The sequence below is a fragment of the Seriola dumerili genome, unplaced genomic scaffold (genome assembly GCF_002260705.1).
Source record: "Seriola dumerili isolate Sdu_G_001 unplaced genomic scaffold, Sdu_1.0 BDQW01000267.1, whole genome shotgun sequence".
Lineage (NCBI taxonomy): Eukaryota > Metazoa > Chordata > Actinopteri > Carangiformes > Carangidae > Seriola > Seriola dumerili.
Window position 1 is genome coordinate 2,037,597 of NW_019174522.1, and position 21,707 is coordinate 2,059,303.

The window sequence follows — 21,707 nt, forward strand, 5'->3', positions numbered from 1 at the left end:
TTTAATTTCATTTGTCAGGTTTCATTTCATCAGAGCTGCACTCCAACACTTGTATGTATATTTGCTCCTGTCCGACGTCTGTTATTCATGCAATAAAACAATGTGCACATGAAGACATTCTAAGCAGCCTTCATTCACTACTCCTGCTGAAACCTTTAGTGTTTTTCCACGTCACACCGAGTCACCAGAGAAACAGAAACTCCTGCACAGTGTAACATAAGAGAGAGAGTTCAGTATAACGTTCCTCTCAACAGCTTTAGCACTATCTTCAAGAGAAAATACTGTTTATTAGATCACAGTGTAATCTACTGTAGAATCATTATCAAAGAGGTGATGTACTGCAGGGGCCTGATGCATAAATCATGTGAACACATATGTCTGAGACAGAGTGGTGTGAATGTTATATTGATATTAAAACCCTGGATTTTAGAGAAAGACTGGATAGAAGGACAAGTCCAGAAGACATGAGCATGGTCAACATTAAGTTCTCCACATTCCCTCCAGCAGGACAGCTGAGGACCAGTTTGTTTGGACTGCTGTTTGGGAGTATTAAAAAAAAAGCATATCAGGTTCGGGAGTTGGTGGAAGACGACAATATTTCACAAGCAAACTCACAAACTTTTAATTTCCTGACAATCTTGCGTATAGGAGTGGTGCCAAAATAAACCCACTGCCTGTAATTAGGGCCCGAGCACCGAAGGGTGAGAGGACCCTATTGTAACTGTAGTGTTTAATATTTAATATTGACTGATCACAGTGTTGGAGCCTCTGGAGCCTCATTAAGACTCTCTAGACCCAATAAATGAAGTTCAGAGTAAAACAGGACTTTACATTACAGTGATTGTACTGAAGTAAACTGAGGCAGTTTTTGAAATCAGTTTCACAATCAGTGAAATTCTTCTTCTTTCTTGTCTTTCTTGTCTGTCTGATCACTTGTGGCACAGTGTTTTTATACAAACTGATGGATAAAAGGAGAGTCTTCATCATTTATGGACAATAGTGGGGGTGGAAATGAGGCTCGTCCAGATGTGAGTGAGATTCATAAAGTGGAACCATGTGAACGCATGGCTTTATAATTCTTAAGAAAAGAATGTGTATGAATATTTCTGGTGTTGTGTGACACAGTGTTTCCTCTGTGTCACAGTAGTAGCCATTTTGTTTTCAGGTTGTCAGTCCATTGGTGGTGGACACAATATTTCAGTAACACCTTGACAGAACTTCTTCAGATTTGGTAAAAATGTTCACATGGACTCAAGGACAAACTTATTAGATTTTCGGCGGTCAAAGGTCAAGGGCGTGGTGACCTCACAAAACACTTTTTAGCCATTATTCAAAATTTCATATATATTCACATATATGGTTAATATTTGATATGACTCTGGATAAACAGGGATGTAACCTGAAACTAGTCTGAGTGAAGGAGGAAGTGATTGTAGTTTCGGTCATGAGTTTTATTCTCATGGCCTGTGTGGACAGGTACACAAGTCAAACTCAAGACTGAGGCTAATTTCAATATTAGAAAACTTCTTCAAAATATTCTTTATTTATGTTTATCCAGTGTCTCTAGACTCATTTAGAACACAGGTAGATGTTGATGTTAACGAGGGGCAGGGTTAAATGACTTCAACCTGATTAGTCCTGTTAGAGTGAAAAGAGCGACAACGTTTCATCTTGTTTAAAGTTTATTATCAACCCCCAGCCACTCACCACATACACACATCCACAAACACACTCACACACACATTAAGCTGTACAGTACATGTATTTGTCTGTTCTTTTAACATCGGTTCCCAGACCTGTCTTAACCAAACACACAGGCAGAGACTTTGCTCGCTAACATACACCTACAGCCCAAAGTCTTCATGTGCATCCTCGGACTGGCCTCAAATTACAGCAATATGAAAAACAAAGCTGAAATGGAAGAAACGTTTTCTTAAAAACAGCATTCACCACAGACACAGGATTCTCTCTCTGGTTGTATGACGTGTGCTTCATTTATTTTAGCATAACTGCTCATATTGTTTCCAGCACTGAGGACTGTGGTCCTGTGTCCCTCCCTCAGACTGGACAAAGACAACATGGCCAAAGATGGAAACCTAAAAGCGAAACTCCAGAGAAAACAGACTTATACTGGTGCCCATTATGTCAGCCATTACAAAGTGACGTTACACATGTTGCACCAGTTACTGTCACTAGTTCCAGAGTGAATATTTGAGTTTAACAGTTGCAACAAAACGCTGTCAGAAACATTTCTAAAATCCCAAGCGGCTGGAAGTGAGTTACTGAAAGTGAAATCTTGAGCAAACAATGGATATTTCATGTTTAGTAGGTAAGAGGAAGACTTAATGCAAACGTCCACTACATCAGCAAAACTTCGGCAGCTTTTATTTTAACACATCTTCTCAGACGAGGAGCCTCATGTATAAATGTTCAAAGTTGATCTTTAGCTCGTTACCCATGGACGTTTGATTGATTAAAAAATTACCACAAATTAAGTTTGTCTCATCTTCTTCTCATTGTGTCTCGACCTGCTCATACTATCTATGAGTAATAGATAACATTCAATTTTAAGACAGCATTAGGGCCACTGTGAGGGGGGAAGATACGTTTTAAGAATAAAGGTAAAATGTTGTTATTGTTATTTTAAAGGTGAAATATTAAAATGTTTCATACTGTACAATATAGACAGACAAGAAATGCTAAACATGAGCCTGTAACTGTCTAAGAAAACCACATTTTACTGTCCAGATGGAACATTTTTTTCTTATACTGTGACTTTATTTTCATAACTTAAGTGTTAAAATTTTACAATCCTTATTTGAGAAATGAAGACATTTTTGTAATATGATTTTTTCTCATAAAATTACAACTTTATCCAGTAATAACTTGCTTGTCAATTTACCTTTTCTAAAATAAACTTGTACAGCTTGTAATTTTACAAGCAAGTAATTAAACAACTTATTCTCCTAATTACTTTCTTGTGTCAAATTACAACTTTTTCTCATACATTTCATGACTTTTCTCATAAAATTCTGACTTACTATTATAATACTTTCTCATAAAATGTCTATTTATTAACACTTAATTCTTGAAGTCTTGTTTGTTTAAACAGTGGCCCTAATACTTTGTCGTGGGGTAAAGATCATATTCATTGACAGTATCTTATAAATGAGGCGTCTGGTCTGAGAGGATCCAGTCCTGTTCCTGATGTGGTCTTGGAGAACAGGACACGTCGTAAATCAAACTTCTTTCTGAGAACAGCGGCTCAACTGTGGAACATCAAAACCAATCAGGAGGGCTGCTTTAATCTGACAACACGCCCCCTCTTTTGAGTCAATATTAAAAACTCTTCATTTATCAATAGCTATAATTCCATATAAATTCATATAAAACAATTTCAAATTAAATATGTGAAAAAAAATGACAACACTTATATTTTCAAGGCAATTGCTCAAGGAATAAATTTTCTAAAAAAGTTTTGCCTTTTTTTAAAGAACCCATTAACAACAAGAGGCCAAAATATGATTTTCTTCTTCTTTCTTCACTTTAGTTTCCTCACTTCCTGTTTGTTCAAACAGACAACATGGTCCACAGCCAAACACAGTGGCCTATAGTGGCTAGTAGTAATAGTAGTGCATGCTGCTGTCCAGTATGAACGCCACTGATTTTTCTTGTTTTTAAAAAAAGAAATCCACATTTAAAATCACATCATCCTGTACAAACATGGAATCATATTCACATCTAAGGAATCAAAGAAAGAGGGAATCAGCATTTTGTTTTGTTTTTTGTCACATTTTTCTTCCCTCCATCGAAAGGCAAGTCACTTCCCGCAGCAGCGTTGATGAACAGTTCACGGGTGGTAGATTGTCACACATCCACAGATCCCACTAACCGCCGGATTCTCCACCTGCTGCGGCGTCGTGTTGTGCGTTTCCACGACAATGGGCTGTTACAGGGATCCTGCCTGGGCTCCACACATCACAAGCACAACTGGTGTTCTTGGTCCAATGAAACACCACTACGCTCCATTTGATGAGTAGGAATGAACACCTGGGGCCAGAGCTCGCGTTGAAGCAGCTGTGACTCAGTCTGATACGTCTCAGTCTGTGGGAAGCCCTTCACTGTGTGATCGGCTCTGATCAGTGTATTGATAACCATCGTGGGATTGTGTGTTCAGTGATTTCTACATGTGAATGTTAAATAACTTTTTTTTTTACCTAAATGCAGAGTCAGTCCAAAAGTACTGATATGAACCTTTATAAACCCTGATCCAGATCCTCCTGGTGGCCCCAGCGGGGATCAGACTCCACCCCCTGGCAGTGGTAATGCCTTGCTCTGCCATAACCTGATGGTGCTAGTGCCTCATGCTACCTATTCAGTTACAGTGATTAAATGAGCCCCTTGGTTCCTGTTCTGGCCAGTCCTGGGTCACATCAGTCCAGGTCTTACTGTCAGGATTATTGAGGTGGACGTCTGGAGGCAGGACAGTGAAGTTCAGTTCAGCCCCACAGTCAATCGGCCAATGAGGAGTGAGATCTGGACAACATGGCTGCCCTCGTCCTCAGGTGTGTGTCAGTGTTTTCTTGTTTAATGAAAGAGACAGCAACAGCTCCTCTTCGTCTCATTGGTCCCCGAGCTGGAGGCGGGACTGCCACTCAGACTGAAATCTCATAGGTGGTGCCCCCGACGCCTGTCACCTTCTTCACCCCGCCAACCTGGGGCTTGTGGGCGGGGCTCTGCATCAATGCTGAGCCGGGGTAGGCCAATCCGGGCCGGGCAGACACGCTGACTGGGTGGGAGGGGGAGGAAGGGGCAGAACAGGAGGAGGAGGGGGAGGAGAAGGGCTGGCCACCGTTGGTCCGACTCAGAGGTTTCATCTGGATCAGCTCATCCCTGGTGTGAGGAAAAAACACAAAGAAGAAACGATCAGCGGCGGTTCAGCACAGGAAGCAACAAATGCTTCACTCCTACTCCACCTCCGCTGCTTTCACACGTGACGTTCAACAATCAGACATATTCACACCTCTGACCGCCTGCTCATTGATTGGACAGTTTTGGTGATGTCACCCTGCATCATCATCATCATAACATGAATAATGAAAGGCAGCCGGGTTTCTACAGGATTCATGAAGGTAAATGTAAAAGTCTGGGATGGTCATGATGGAAAACAGTAGGAAGTGTTTTTAACTCTCTGATCAGGTGACTGGATGAATTTAATGATGGTCTAACTCTTCAAATCCACTTTTCTACCATCAAAAAACACTGAGGAAACTTTTCACTGAACCAAACTGGTGAGTCTGTTTCAGTGTACGTACACTTTAACTACTAACTGCTTTTTTGACTGTGTGGATTTAAGAGAGAAATTAAAAAATGAAAGACTAAAAGGTCAAAAGGTCATTACAGACATGTTTAGTCCATTATTTTGTTTCAGGGAAAACCACAGTGACGACAACAAAATGAGTTTGTGCTGAAGTAGAGACTGAGAAGTGAAAATCACAGACCCAAAGGGGCCACTACTGTCATTTTCACTTAACAGTTGGTTTATCTGTAAACGTCATTACACAGTCCATTTCATTCAGGTCACAATGAAGACACACACTGAGGTTTCTGTGGTGAAGAACTAAACCCATGCAGCTGTGGGCAAACAGAGAGCAGGATGGAAACAGACACAAGAGACGACGTAAAACAGTGTCTCACTGCTGTCATGCAGAAAAGGAAAACTAATGTGACGTCTACCTGCTGCTGCGTCAGTCCTGTCAACACACACATGGAGCTCCATGTGCTCACACTTTCTCTAATAGCATTTTCAGTGTTTCACTCATTAGTGTTAATGTTTCTGTACATCTGAATGTAGAACTGATTCTGTTCTAAAGCTGAATGTGGAAACATTCCTTTCTCTCTCTTGTTGCTGCTGTTTGTTCAGATGCAGATTCTCAGGTTGAGACTGAAGTCACTGCTACAGAACTTTAAACAGAAGGTGGTGATGATGCAGAAGATGAGAGCAAACAGGCAGAACACATCACACATGTCACAGAGAAACCTCACAGATGAATGAAGATGAGCAAAGGGAGAAGAAGGAGGAACTCACAGGAAATCTGGCAGGAGGAGGAGGAAGAGAGAAGGGAAGAGGAGGAGGAGCAGTCAATCAGGTAGTCAGGTTTTCAGGCGGGCGGGTGATTTTTTCAGGGTTAGCAGCAAACCAATCGTCCTGACAAAAGGCGAAACTCATACTCACTTCGGTGCTTGTAGTCCTCCTCCACCTCCTCCTCCTCCCCCCATCCCTCCTCCTCCTCCAACTCCCGCTGCGTTGGCTCCGGCTGACGCAGAGGCCTTTCGGACCAGCCGGTACTGCATCTCAGCAGCAGCGGCACTCGAGTATGAGAGCGACTTGCCCAAGGGTGGGGGGTGTGGGGAGCGGGGAGGGTGGGTGGTGGAGGTGGCGCCCAGAGGGGTGTCAGTGGAGCGGGTGCGGTAGGGGTAGGCGTGGTGGGTCGGTGCGTGAGGGGCAGTGAAACGGGGAGGGCGGGAGGTGGAGGAAGAGGAGGAGGAGTGGTGGTGGTGATGATGGGAGTGGTGGTGATGGTGATGATGGTGGTGGTGATGGTGTGGGGGAGGCGGGGCTGAGGAGGAGGGCAGAGCAGAGGCCTGATTGGCAGGTGGGGGGTGAGCACCAGGGTGGGGCTCGCCCAGCAGGCGCTCCCTCTCTGGAGGAGGAGGTGGGGAGGAGGATGTGGAGGAGGACGAGCGATGGAGGAAGGGGTGGTGGTGGTGGGCGGAGCGGTGGTGGTGATGGGGTGACTGGGAGGACTGGGAGTGCAGCTCAGCATCTCTCTGTTGTGAAGACATAAAGGGGGAGCTGTAGCCGCCTGCCGCCGGTGTACAGGGTCTCCCAGAGGAAACCTCAGGGGCTGCTGAACCCACTGCCACCCCCTTGTCAAAATCATCACCACCAGCCAGGAGGCTGTCATATGACAGGCTCCCGTTGCGAGACGTGTGGTGAGGCGGGGGTGTCTGATTGGCTAAGCTCTTGAAGCTAGCTGAGGTGGTGGTTGCCTCAGAGATGTGGGCGGCGCCTGCTGAAGTGTGTGTGGAGCTGGAAGATCGTGACGCCACTCCCGATAGGACGGTGGGGTCGGAGAAGGAGGGGTACGAGCGCCCGCCAAGGGAGTAGCCAGGGATGCCCCCTCCTCCTGCCTCTCTCCCCCCCTCCCTCCTCTCCCCACCTCCTCCTGCTCTGTCAGACACAGCGTCCCTCCGGTCCAGGCTGGGCTGAGAGCGGAAACCAGGCTGCTGGCTGGCCTGGAGGAGAGAGGAGGTGGAGGAGGAGGAGTCCCTGGCACTGCCAACGCTCTCTCCTCGACTTAACTGGAGGAGGCAGGAGGTGGAGGAGAGAGAGGAGGGAGGATGAAGGAGGGAAAAGAAACAACAAGAAGCTGAGTAAATAAGAACAGAGACGTCTGTGGGAGGTTTAAACAATTCTGTGAATTCCTGCTGCACTAAAACTCCCTCTAGTGTTCACATCCTGACACAGCACCTCAACCGTTACTGTGGCAACGTTTCTTTGCCAGACAGGAACTTTTCTCTTGACAGGTCGGTACTCAGTGTGTTTACTTTGGGAACATCACAGTGTAAGATGGCCGAGCTCAAACAGTGTTTAATCATGAATCCAAGGTTTCTGCCGCCAGACATTTTCTCTCAGGATCGATTCATCATGATGTGACAACATACCACAAATACCAACAGCATCACAAACAATTCAAACTTAATGTCCTGCTGTCCTCTGACTGAAAGCTTGTCTTCACATCAAATACACAAGAATATCCATTCTTTCTTTCTCCATATTCAACATGATGCCAACAGTTTCTAGTGTAATGCTGCTGTGAGGGTTTCAAAGTCACTACAGAAGCAACAGAACCCTAAATTGTAAATTGTAATAAAGCCTGAAGAACAGTTGTAGATTAAACTGTAAATGACATTAGAGCTAACCAACTGTGCATCAAATACATTTGGTAATATAAAATGACTTCAACGACACCACCACTAAACTTCAGTATGTAGTTTGATTTAGCTCTGACCTCTTCTACAAAAGCCTTTTCTCTGACAGAGTTACTGACAGTTTCTATCATCATAACGAGGCTGTAAAGGTGGACTGGTGAGTTAACAAGGCTGTAAAGGTGGAATGATTGGAGGGTAATGTGAGTCGCTATCGGAAAGTGACAGAACACTCCAGGGCTAGCCAGTTAGCATGCTAACTTCAGTACATTGGTAGTGCTTTCCACCTCTGAAGACAGCTGTTGGTGAGAACAGGAATGAGGTTTGATGCTGTACAACGTTTCTTGTAGAGTGAAGTAAATAGGTGCTAATGCTAACATTAGCTATGTAGCAATTGTAAAACTTATCGCACTTATTTCAGTCATCTAACCAAAAACCCAGACTTCAGGACAGGGGAACCAAAGGAACTCATTCCTGCAGCACTCTGTTGGATTCCTCTGTATTCTGACAGTTTATTGTGTGCTGTGAATGACTGCCTTCTGTGTGAGGCATCAGGTAGTATTTTCTCCATATAAGACCAGATCATGTGACCACAGTGTGAAACATCAAAATCAGAGTTTAAAAGGTGCTTGTGGGATATAACTGGAAAATGGGAAAACTGCGAATGGACAGTAAAACAGAGCTTTTGATAATAGTATCTGAGCTACAGGGGAACAGTTCCCTACAGGTAGAGAACAAACAGGGAACTAAAGATGAGATGTAAGTTTGAACAACAGACTGAGGAGAAGAGAAACAGAATCATAACCATATTTATACAGATTGACAGGAGGGAGGGTGTGAACCAGACATGGGTACAAATACTGAGCACAACCAACTTCTTTGTACCAGTCTAGATGTGTTCAGGTACAATTTGTTCATTTAAAAAAAGCAGCTGGTTTTAATGTTGTAGTTGATAAGTCAGTTATTAATCATTCCAAACAGTGTTTCACCCATGTCCAGAACAAACAGAAAGGACCAGGAAACAAAGTTAAAGTGAAGATAAGAGGGAGAAATGCTTTCAGAACAATCACTTACTGATACTGATCAACAGAAAGCCACTGAGAAACCAAACCAAGATGGCCGACAGGAAATCAAGAAGGAAAAACAAAAATGGAGATGCATTAGATCGAAATCAAACAGATAAAAGAAATGAAGACAAATGGAAAAAAAAAGCTTCTCTGCTCACAAACACACACACACCTCGACCCTGACGAGACTCTCCTCTGTGTGTGTGTGTGTGTGTGTGTGTGTGTGTGTGTGTGCGTGTACCTGGTTGGCGTAAGCATGTGTGAGCGCTGTGTGGTTCTTGCCAGGGCTGTAGGTGGGCCTGTATTTGTACATGGTGGGGGTGGGAGGGGCTTTGTTCAGTAGACTACACTCTGCAGGAGAAAAAATAAAAATCATCACAGTAAAATCAGAGTTTAGTTTTCACAGCAAGAAGCTGAGAAAGTTGAGGAGCAGATAAAAGTCAGAACTGGAGCAGGAGGGTGGAAGGTTTTACCCTCCGTGTTTCCTCTGGTGATTCCAGGGTAGCGGAGCTCGGGTTTAGGGGGAGGCGGAGGCTCGGCATCACATGACTGGCTCTCCATCATCTCCAGACTGGACCTGGACTGGAAAGAGGAGACAACACGCAGATGAGGATCTTGTTCAGTTGACTGAAACATGAACACATTGTAAGACTGGTCTTTGTGTGTAGAGACTGGTCACAGAAAAACCTGGTTTTAATGCTGCATCTTTTTTACTCTCAATTGTGCAGAAGTTATGTAGAACTATACTCCATTACCTCTGGAGAAATGCATTGTGTAACTTTTATGCATTTATGCATATTGTGTTAAAAGGTTTGAGGTCTGCTGACTCTGTGTTATCCTACTGCAGCCACACCCCTCGTGACTCTGGTCCTGTTTAGACCTGAACTTAGAGCTGACCACTTGTGATCGGATCACCTGAGATGGATGTTAAAGAGCACCAATTATGGCCATTCTTAGTACGCATCATTTCATTCAAAATTTACATGCTTTAATGTTGTGAAAAGACATTATTTCTCTTCTTCTGTACATTTTATATTGTACTCTCTTCACCCTCTGTCTGAAACGCTCTGTTAGAGCTCAGGGCTCTCTAAGGCCCCCCTCCTCCCTCTGGAGCTGGAGCCCGATGTGCTCTGATTGATCAGCTTGCCGGCAACTACCATGGCAACGACACGTTCTGCACGTCTTGTGTAAACAAACTTCGGATGACATTATTCATAACTTGGAATATTTTTATAAGAAACCCCTTTTTTATGTGTAGACACTTCCAGACAAAATAAATATAAAAATGGAGGAACAGACAGACGGTCGACAGGTAGGGAGTCTCCACCGTTTCACCTGCTGCTGGTAAATCTGAATGAATTTAACGTTAATGCGCATAGTTACTAAAAAATGAACTCAGCGGTTAAACTGTGGATAATTTATCTGAGCTTACGAGGTACAGCATGTCAACACTGACAAACGTTTAAGCATTTATATCTTTGCTATGCTGCTTCTAACTAATATGATCAGGTCATAATCGGGTCGCAGTAACGTGGTTAACATCCACAATAACAATGCAGACTGATAGGCTGTGAGGCTGAGTCTACAAAACTAAAGAAAACTCTTCATTATAAGTACTTATGTGCTGTGCCTTGTGTGGGGGTGTTTCATTTTGCAGGTGGGCAGCACCAAGAGAAATATTGACGTCAATAGGACCAGGGAGTAATGTCTGGACCCCAACGAAGCGTTTCATACAAAGGAGAAAATTTGGTTTTTACCCTGACAGAGTTCCTCCCTTTTATGTAAACTTTGATCCTTGGGACTCTGGAGACCATTTACATCCACAAAAACCTATATAACACACTATAAGTAAGGAAAAACTCAGAAAAGCATAATAGGTTCCCTTTAATACCAGGTCTGAACAGGGCCTCAGACCACATTCAGAGGTGGTCTGGACCACATGAGACCACATTCTTTTAGCAGTGTGAATGTGAATGTGTCCAGGACCACACTGAAGGACCAACTACTCTACTGACCTCCTCTGTCACAGTCTGATTAGTCCCGACACAGTTTATAATGAACGGAAAATATTTTACTGTTTCAAGTGGATAAATCCTGCTTTCACAGTTGAACTGTGCACAGCGCATTGATTCACTCAACCCCTCCGTGCCCCACTCGCTCTCTTTCTCTCTCACACACACACATGCACATACAGTTCACTCACTCACTCACTCACTCACTCACTCACTCACTCACTCACTCACTCACTCACTCACTCACTCACACACTCACACACACACACACACACACACACACACACACACACACACACACACACACACACACACACACACAAAGTGTCTTTGGCCTCATAGTTTCAATCAGAGCTAGGAATACACACAGTATATGATGCTTCTTTACTCCTCCTGCTCTCTCTGTTGTTATATCTGAGCTACCTGCATGTGAACAATAACAGACTAGTTATATTTTGTTTGGACATAACTCATAAGGTTTCAACTACAGATGATCTACAGGTGAAGTAGAAGTGAGCTCACCTACATTCAACAGACCATGATGAAACATTTGCATTTTTACATTTTTCTATTCACTTACTGTATATTTATCATTATTATTACCATTTTACAATAGTTTTTACTTTTATACTTATTTACTTTATAAAAAATTGTGTGTTGAACAATTGAAACAAAGCAATGTCCCTGTGGGGGTCAATAAAGATTTCTTCTTGATGCCAGATGGACCTGCGTTTATGCAAACTTATGTAAACTAGTGCAGATTTGAATGAGAAGCACATAACCTGACATTTGTTTACCAGCAGGCCAGAAAACCGGTGTTTAAATGAAACAGGATGATAATAACAGGGCAGTGAAGTCCCTATGAACTCCCGTCCTGCCGTCCTTACCAGGTGCAGGTCTCCCTGGATGCCGTTGTCCAGGATCTTTGCAGCCAGCTGGGCCTCTGTCAGCTGTGGCCGCAGAAAAGGCGGCTGCACACACACACTCTGCACACACTTCTTCCTGCCCAGATACCTACAGAGAGCCAAGACAGTGAGTGCACACATCATGAGCAACACCTACGCCACAAGTACAAGCTTTAATATGACACAGTGAAACTCTAAATGAGCACTGGAATATGCAGCTATCACATACTCCTGCATACATGGTTCAAAACGAGCAAATGCTCTGCTTGGAAAAATACGCAAAGTGTCTAATAAGTGGTTTCCACAAAAAGTCAAAATTCTTTCTCCTTCTTTGAAAATTCATAGGATATGAATACACAACTATTGTTCATTAAAAGTTTAATGATAGATTCATGACATCGCCTCCTGACTGAAGCACTTGAAGCTTTAGGTTCCCACGAAGAGATGAAACAGTTACTAGTTTCATGGTAGAAATGCTGGTTAGTAATACTGTTAAAATTTTAATTATCACTATAACTGTTTATTACCATGGTTAATAAGTGTGGTTAATTTAACTCACTTTAGGTTCTGTACGGCATCAACAAGCAACAGTCTCCCAGATGCATGCACAGCAAAAAACGTGGGTTTGTTTAGTGTCAGTAATGGTGGATGGCAGAGACAGCGCTGCTACAGAGATTTTACAGCTTCTAAAACTAAAGCTAGCTAAAAAGCTAGCCGCCATGCAAACTGGTTAAAACTGGGTTGGAGATCCTGTCAGTGTCGGAGCCGCCATGTGAGATGCTTCAATTGGTGATTGTGGGTTTTTAAAACTTATTTCAGGGCTGCAGCTTCACTCTTTCATCCCTAAACAGAGTGTAGCCGCTGGGTTTCTGCTTTAACAGTACTGTGCTGGACAGGTGACAGGTGTGTTTACAGTGTCTGAAAGATGTTACATCTTGGAAAATAAATAAATAAATAATAATAATAACAACACATGTGCTATCCCGTTGTTTACGGTGTGGGCATGCTGCAGGCAAACCCCGTACTGCTTGTCCTCATCTGTCACACAGATGTGTTGGACATGTTATTATTTTAATGTTTAAATGCAATTATTCAAATGATTTCAGGTTGTATGTTTTTACCTTTTGAACATTTTCAGCACATCTTAACGTCGATAATTTTGGTCACTATAATGGTGATATTAAATTTTCATATCTTTTCATCTCTAAACCCTCGTCACACTTGTGTAAGTGTATAAATCATCTCTAGTGTCAAACTGCACAGTGAAGCTCAAACATCCAGGTCAACAGCATTAAAGTAGAACTTGGTTTTGAGTTTTAAATCGTTGCAGATACTCCCAGCCCTCACTCTTTGGATGTTTTATGTCTCATGTATTTTAGTTGTTGTGCATTAGAAAATTTCTCATGGGTCATTTATGGAGACACGCATCTGTCAGACTACGTAATGCTCATGAACAGGCCACCAGAAAGAAGTGGGTAAATAAAAAATGCACCTGGGAGCCTGCGAACTGCAGAGAACGTGAGAGACATTCTTCCAACAGCCATTGGTGAAAGGGTTCACACCTCCTCTGAACTTCCCCGTTACCTTGAGATAGAAAGAGAGAGAGACACACACACAGTTACACAGAAAAATGAGCAGTAAGAAACATTCATTCAAACAATGAGAGGGAAATATGAAGGTTGTTAACATGTCACAACTTTCCAGGACGTACAAATTAAAATAATCAAAGGACGTTTACTATAAACATGTTCTAAATAATGTTACCAATACTGAAATCTTGTTGACATTTATAAGATTTCCTACTGTACACTTTCATATTTTAACTGCAGGATCTTTGGGACTCAGTGATAAGTCTACCTGTCCCTGGTGCACACATACTGAAACACTACCTGTTCATTGGTAGTCCTGCCTCTGGCCACCAGCACTATGTGGAAACCAGTAAGGCCGGCAACAGGGATGAAGAACAGGCCTGCAACACACATGACAGCCAGGCTGAGAGCACAAGGGTCAAGGAATATCTTCAGAGACCAGATTCAGCAGACAGAAGATGGCCCATAGAAAGTACTACTCCGTTAGACTTTTATATTCATTGTGTAGAAATGGACAGCTCGGCCTGGGGGTCATCAAGAAAATTACGACTTGATGCCACCCAACCTTTCATGTCCACAGTTGGACTTCTCTCCCTCTGCGCTTGTTTCCTGACTTCAGCGTCTTTAACCCAGTTAACAATTCCTTAAGTCAGAGAAAAGTCAACTTTCAATACTTCTCTCTGACTGTGGGAGTAAAATCCTCCCACACCACATGGAAATAAATCCTCAGGACACCTGATACAAACAGAACACAAACATTTTCACTTGTTGAAGCAGAGGATGAACGTCAGTCATTGCAGAGGTGGTAAACACCGTAACTGGACAGTATCAGCAGGACAAAAATAAATGGGAAAGATCCTTAAAGGATACGTGACAATGGCGTGCAGGCGGTCAATGTTCTGCCGGTGGTAGAGGATGAAGAGCAGGCCGAAGCCGAACACAGCCATGATATGAGCTGTCAGAGACAGCAGGAAGAGGAAGAAATAGCGGTAGTTCCTCCTGCCAATGCAGTTGTTCACCCATGGACAGTGGTGGTCGAAGTCCTGCATATGGTTAGAAGACACTGTGGTGAGACATGGATACGGTTATCAAGTGTTGTGTTGTTCCTTACTTCCTGGTTCAGAAGCTGCAACTTACATTTACATTACACAAGAATAAACAATGATTTGATTTGATGGTTGACATATACAAGTTCAGGAAAACAAACTAGTGCTAGCATGAGAGTAGAAGAGCAAACCTCTCTGCTCCTCCCTCCTTCTTTCTGCTGTGTTACGCTCCACCCAGCCCAGAAATTATGTCAGGTGGGTTTTGTTTAAGGACGTGGGACACAACCAACTGCCTGAAGGCAGACACAGACCCATGTAAACTGCTTTTGATATAGGAGATGGAAGCTGTAGCGTCGCTGACAGAAATAATCCCTATTCGTTTTACATTTACGTTCAACACACATAAATTAAGTTTCAGCTTGGTGCAGCTGTGAACTTCAGTTTTTTACTTCTTCAGGAAGAAAATAAAGAAAAGATTGCATTCAACTACACCTGTATGCAGTGTGCAACAAGTGTCTCCCCTTCTTGGCAAATAAATGATATGGGAACACAATCTTAAATCACACCTTAAATAGTTGAATACGATCTTTTCTTAATTTTCTTCCTGAAGAAGTAACAAACCGAAGTTCACAGCTGCACCAAGCTGAACTAAATTTGGTGACTTGGGGACTGGAATAATGTGGGTAGTTCATTCACTTGAAACTTAAATCTGTCCTCAGTTGTGAGATTCACCACAAACTTGAATTATCATGTCGTCATAACATGCTGATGCAGTTAGGGATGGGAATCTTTAAGATTTTAACAGTACTACTACTACTTTTATCAATACTGGTAAAACAAATGTAATACACAGTGATTTACTACAGAACTTTTTCTTTGACGGTATTTTTACTGTGCAGTTGTTCACCAGCTAAATTTATTTATCTATTTATTATAATTTAGTTAACTCTATGTGTGGGCTCCAGAGATGAGGAGAGAGAGATAGAGAGAATGAGAGAGAGAGGTCTCTCATCTTCTGTGTTGGGAACATAGATTGTGTATAAAAATGGACGTCGACTCCAGGTCTGGAAAATGAAGCCAATGCGGAAGTGCTTTAAACTTGCATTCGACACCACTGGTTGCAAAAAGAAGTCTGATTGTATTAAAGTCTATGGGAAAATGACCCTACTTGTCACTTGATTTATTCATTATGTGTTTATGGTCAGAAAAGCTAGTTTGAAGTTTTCTTTCATACAACATGATGTTCATTGTTTAAATTATAGTCCTATTTAAAAGAAAATAGACGTTAAGGCAGAGTGGTTTTAGGGCGTGGCTACCGCGTGATTGACACACAGGAGGACCTGCCTGACATTTGACTTGTCATTGTGTTTTTAGTTCAAAGTTAGCCCTAACATTTTGTTTGCCTGAAAATGTCTTGTTCGGCGTTCAGTTGTTCTAGAAGACACTCAGAGGAGTCGGCGGTTCAATTTTTTCCGGTAAGTACAAAAGTAAGCATTTTTCTTTCTAGCCAAAATTAGCATCCCTGTTAATATCACAGTTCAGGTGTAGATGAACCTTGCTAACCAAGCTAGCCAGCTAGTGCTAGCGTTAGCTGATAATTTAGCGATTGCTATGCTAACGGTACATGGCCCCGCTGGGCTGATAACTTGTGTCAACCTGGGTTAGCCCATGGAGGTGTTCAGTCAAAGCAATAAAAAGGTACATTTAATCGATGTTAATCTAATGACGTTTGGTTTGTGTTTCTCCACATGTGACCCAGTTTAAGTGATCTGCGTTAGTGTAATGCGCAGCTTTAATGTTAGTTAATACATTGTCCATCGAGATGTTGTGATAGTTCAAGTTAAGATAACGTGACTTATACAAAATGTGTAGAAAAATGTCATATATAAGATTGTTCTTTTAATACTCAAACCAGTCCTCAACTGAAGCAGATATTCATGCACCTATCCTGACAGCTGATAGATGTTTTTGATTAACTGTGATCCACCACATCTTAACTCAAGTGTTTGTCCTTTTTTGTCATTTGAAAGGTTTCCACACTGTGAAAACTGAGTGATCTGTGCCAACAGAAGGAGGACCTCAGAGCAGCCCATTTTTTTCCATTCATCTGGTTGTGGAGAAGAGAGACTGCATGGACATCCTTAGTTCTCAAATGGGCTGTGATGATGATGATGCTAGGAAACCACTCCCAGTTCAGCTTCCTCTAATGATATTGCAGACTAATTGTTGATTATTCTCTGTCTTTAGTATTCACAGGTTCAGTTTCTTATCTGCAACTTCATTTCTGCTGTTGTTGACAGGCGATGGTAGCAACACTTTTAAGAATGATGACTAAGTGATGGATCAACTCTAGCACTGTCACCACCTCCACAGGTGAGAGTATTTACCAATTAACAGCATGTTTTTTGATCCTTCATTGTCAGTGTTGTTGGACAGCAACATTTAAACATTTCTAGTATTTATGTTGTTGATTAAAGCTAACATAGAAATAGTCACACAGTGCTGTATGTGTTACTATTGTGAAAATTCATACCAGATGTGTTCTATAAAAACCATCAACAAAGTTAAAGAGATTCATAAATAACTTTATTGGACATTATAAACTACATTAATTAAAACAATTTACAACACTGGAAACATGTATAAAAGAATGTAATAAATTGATTAATTAAAAACTGTAGTTTACAATTTATAGTCAACAAATTATTTAAAATAAAAAAAAATTAAAAATACAGTTGTGGATGAAGTTAAAGCTGAATTTCACTGTCATATGTAAGTTTGCTTAATAAAAAGAGGTAGTTGAATCAACAGTGCAACAGAATTTTTAATAACAAGTATAATCATTTTTCATCATGAGTCCTAATGTGTGAGACAGTTAATATTTATTTGCTCCAGTAACAATCACCCTCTAAATAAGTGATGCTGTTGGAACAGCACACTGATATTTACTATAATGGCTGAGGACTATGAAATATGAACTCTAATGTTTTAAACTATTGACAATTTGTTACAGCTACAGTGGAGTCCAAAAGTCATCTGATTGTATGTGTGAGGGTGTAGAGAACAAGGAATAGCATAGCTGATAAGACCGAACAATGTAATGGCCACAAGTGTTACATTAAAAAATACTATATTATCATATAAGACACTGTGTCTATGTTTGGGAAGAGAAGATCTTCATGTGTGGACACTGCAGGTGGAGGTGGTGCAGGGCCTCCATCATTGCTGCAAGAGGTTGTAAGTGTCCCAAAAGATCCAGACCTTGGCTGGATGGAAAAAAACATATTAGAAATCATATCAATGTCATATTGTAGAGTATAGAGAAAAAGACAAAAGAAACAGCACTCTGATTAGATGATCATATATATCTGAAAATACATTATTCCATCAGCTTAGTTGTAATAAACAGTCTGCTGAACCGTTTTACATGAAATAACAATAGAATAGAAAGTAATACTCAGTTTGGTGTCATTGTGCAGGTGCACATATCATGATGGTTCTCAGCTCCCAGTGATGTTCTTTATTCTGAAACAGAGACAGAATCATTCCAACAGATGTTTTGACTCCTGTCATCAATAATCAAATGAACTAGAGCTAAAAAATAGCCGACTAACACTGAACCAAACTTATTGAAAAACAAAACACGCACATCAGCTGATCTGCTGGCTCTTTAACAGCACGTCCAGACACAACATTTAACTGTAATAACATTATCATTTAGTAACTGTAACTTAACACTGACAACCCGCTGTTACTGTCAGTAACGTAACCTTAGCTTTACAGAACTAATTTTAAAACACGTTATAACAGGCCTTGGTCTATGGTTTTAATACAAGCGGTTACACCACACAGTTAGCTTACACACAGTAACTTCTAACTACAGTAAACAAGGTTTCTCCTCATATATGTGATATTTACCAAATGTGGACATGTATGCAATTAGCTACTAAGATTATTTTAACACTAAGATATAAAGTTTACCTCGAATTATGAATGCTAACTGAGTTAGCAGCGACTTTGTACCACGTATCCAGGAGCCTGTTGCGGTCAGGTAGCCGGTGTAGGCAGGCGTACATAATGTCCTCTGTTCTCGGGGTCAGACCTGGTCAGATCCACCCCTCACTCCTCCCCAGCTCCACCCTCTCCTTCAAATATGGTTTCTTCCGGTTTAAAAAAAAAAAAAAAAAAAAAAAAACCAAAATGGCGATGGCCAAAACGCAAACTCCTGGCTTCAAAATTGCAGTTCACAGACCAATGGGTGACGTCACGGTGGGTTGCCACTTGGTTGGGAACAGTGAAAATGCACCATGGACGAATGTCTCGATCAGATCAGAATGTGTGAGAGAACCTTTATGTTGCAGTACGAAACAGGGAATCTTTTTTCTTCATTTCTCCAGTATCGAGAGCAGAATGATAACGTTGGAGCTCATTGATACTATGGTCTTTAAACATGTAGCCCTGGGGCCTGTTTAATACGTGGTTTCCGTGCTCATCCCTGAATGTAGTGTGGACTTTCCCAAAGTCAAACTGCACTTTTGACTACATAATCCTGCAAATTTGCAACAGTAAAAGTAGACATTATATCCACTGTGACAGACTGTCAAATTCTGAATGTTAATATCAGCATAATGAGGTTAAGAGTGAAGAAAACCTTTTGTTTGTTGTTTTGTTTTTATATGTTCATGGTAGATCATCTGGTCTCAAGCCGATCTGAAAGACTTTTAGAGGCCAATCAAGGCAGTATCTAGTATCAGCTACACCCAGCCTGATCATTAACCCAATGCACTTATGGGAAGAAACAAAGTCTATTTGTCTATTAATGCATCTAAAGTGCTGATTGTATTTTACCTACAGCATTTTGTCCATTGTGGGGATGAAGTGGACTGGCTTTGGAAGTTATAATGCAGTCATACTGTGTACATGACTAATGTCCAACTGATCTTATGGAAAAAGTCCACCGATGAGTGTGAGCATACCTCCACACAGTTGTCACAGACAGAGCAGTGGGAGCACCGCGGCGGCCTGTAGAAACGGCAGGTGGAGCACCACTTCATCCTGACCTGGATCCCTCTGATCTCCACTGTCTTGTATAGAGGAGCACGGAAGTCGTCCTCCTTGTCCTCGTCTTCCTCGGCTGCAGAGACGGAGACAGAAGATGCACACAGTCACGCGACCACACACAATCCTAACACTGGCCATAATAAACACAGAGAATTCAGACCCCTTCATTCTTCACATGTTCGTTACCCAAACTCAGATGAAGAGTCCGTTGAGACCAGAACCAGAGACCAGCAAATGTATCAGATCGGTTTCGCGTAGTTAGCATCTTTATTTGTTAATGTTGTTTGTTAACTGGCAGTGGCTGACACAGTGTAAACGGTTGTGCTAATGCTAACTCTCGCTCTCTGTACTGACAAGGTTTCAGGTTTATTTAGCCCTGCCCCCACAAGTTGACAGGATTGGTTCCTTAGGTTTGTGACGTATGAAACCCTGGCTGTCTGAATCTGTTTCTATGAGACTGTCATTGGTTCACTGCAGTTCAAGGTGGAAACACTTAGTCATGGTGTTGATGATTATTTCACTCACCATACATTTTGTATTATATAAAAACGATCATATGGATGTTAACAAGGTTAAACACTTGATTTTCATCTGAGATCTATAAATTACTCCTCTGATCAATCAGTCTGTCAATTAGCCGATGTTCTGGATCAGTTAATGTGAGCTCTGGTTACATTTAAAATTAAATCAAATTCTGAATTGTTAACTCCTTCTTCCTGATGTTTGAAACATGTTTTCTGGTTATTCAAATGGAATAAAGATATTTTAAGCTACAACAGGCAGATAAGCAAGAAATTTAGACTTTATAAATAAAGCTAAAAGGAAAACTAAACATTTGACACTTACAGCAATATAAACAAACTGCAGACAGTATCCAGTGACCGGTTTGATATATTTACATTTATTCATTTGGTGACTCACTAGTGAGGGACAACACTGAAGCTCCTGCCAAATGAGAGAGTGCTCATCACAAATGTTCAGTACATCCAACCATCCATGCACTCACCTCTGGGGAAGATGCCAGGGTCCATGAATGTGGCCATACAGAAGTTAGCCAAAACAAACAAGAAGATGATGCCATTGTAAATGGGCACAGCTACAGAGAAACGCTCCGAAAGCCACGGACACCTGAAACATGAAGAGAAGAGATCGGGACCAGGATTCTGTTACATGGTTCAGTTCTCATGACAGTGAGGCTGCAGGACCACATTCAAGGGAAATGTGTTTGTTTGGTGATATGCTTTTAATTCCCTCTGTTACATCCTGAACAAGAGGTAAGGGACATTGTTCTCCATATGTGGTTTGATGTGATTGGAGATGATCACTCCAATCACTTTTTATTTGTACGTATCTAAACAAGAAATAATGAGTCAATCTGAGAGTGCATCTCATCTAATGGATACTAGTGACTATACAGGCAGTCTTTCTCTGCTCCAAGTCGCTCAGCTAACCTCAGGTCACAGGTCGAACTGGTCTCTTTTAGGGGTGGGGGGATCTATCCCAAAATATTGATACTTTTGATACTACGTATCTTTTTTGAAGATCGTTTCTAGCGTCAATACGATTGATACCAGTTTCAGTTTCTCTCTTGGAATCATTTTAGAGTAGAACTGTCTTTGCAAATAATGTTATGTTGTCGTTAACACAAATAAGAGCACCCATCCTGGCAAATAAAGACAACAATGGACTGCCTGAGTGGCTCATCCTTACCGTCCTTACCACAGCGGGCCATGTTCGAATCCAGCCCGTGACGTTTTGCTCCAGGCTCTCCTGCCTCTCTCTCACTGTCCCCATCTCATTAAAAATGATAGCCCAGAAATAACTTTAAAAACATAAATGCAGTAATGCCTCCACAAAAGAGGAGTATTGTCATCCATTTATCACTTTTTCACAAAGTGCTACATGAATGAATGAAGCCACGTTTTGTTCTGCTTCACTTGCTACACACATGCTTCAGTTGGGAATCAAACCCAGGTCTCACATTAGCAGGTATAAATTCTACCATTCTGAAAATGATTGCAGACCTCTGGCAAAT

The 21,707-nt window shown here is 41.8% G+C and overlaps 1 protein-coding gene across 1 annotated transcript in view; it reads right to left on the minus strand.

The window, feature by feature from the left end:
* Positions 1 to 1,567: 1,567 nt before the first annotated feature.
* Positions 1,568 to 21,707, minus strand: part of LOC111230455 (palmitoyltransferase ZDHHC5-like) — a 35,177-nt gene continuing 15,037 nt past the window's right edge. The window contains exons 3-12 of the mRNA XM_022757201.1: positions 20,679 to 20,800; positions 19,588 to 19,745; positions 14,436 to 14,608; positions 13,866 to 13,968; positions 13,469 to 13,560; positions 11,959 to 12,085; positions 9,533 to 9,641; positions 9,301 to 9,410; positions 6,236 to 7,365; positions 1,568 to 4,893 (exon numbers count right to left, since the gene is read on the minus strand). Coding sequence (XP_022612922.1) covers positions 4,656 to 4,893; positions 6,236 to 7,365; positions 9,301 to 9,410; positions 9,533 to 9,641; positions 11,959 to 12,085; positions 13,469 to 13,560; positions 13,866 to 13,968; positions 14,436 to 14,608; positions 19,588 to 19,745; positions 20,679 to 20,800 — 2,362 coding nt within the window. The 3' untranslated portion in view covers positions 1,568 to 4,655. The remainder of the gene's footprint in view (positions 4,894 to 6,235; positions 7,366 to 9,300; positions 9,411 to 9,532; positions 9,642 to 11,958; positions 12,086 to 13,468; positions 13,561 to 13,865; positions 13,969 to 14,435; positions 14,609 to 19,587; positions 19,746 to 20,678; positions 20,801 to 21,707) is intronic.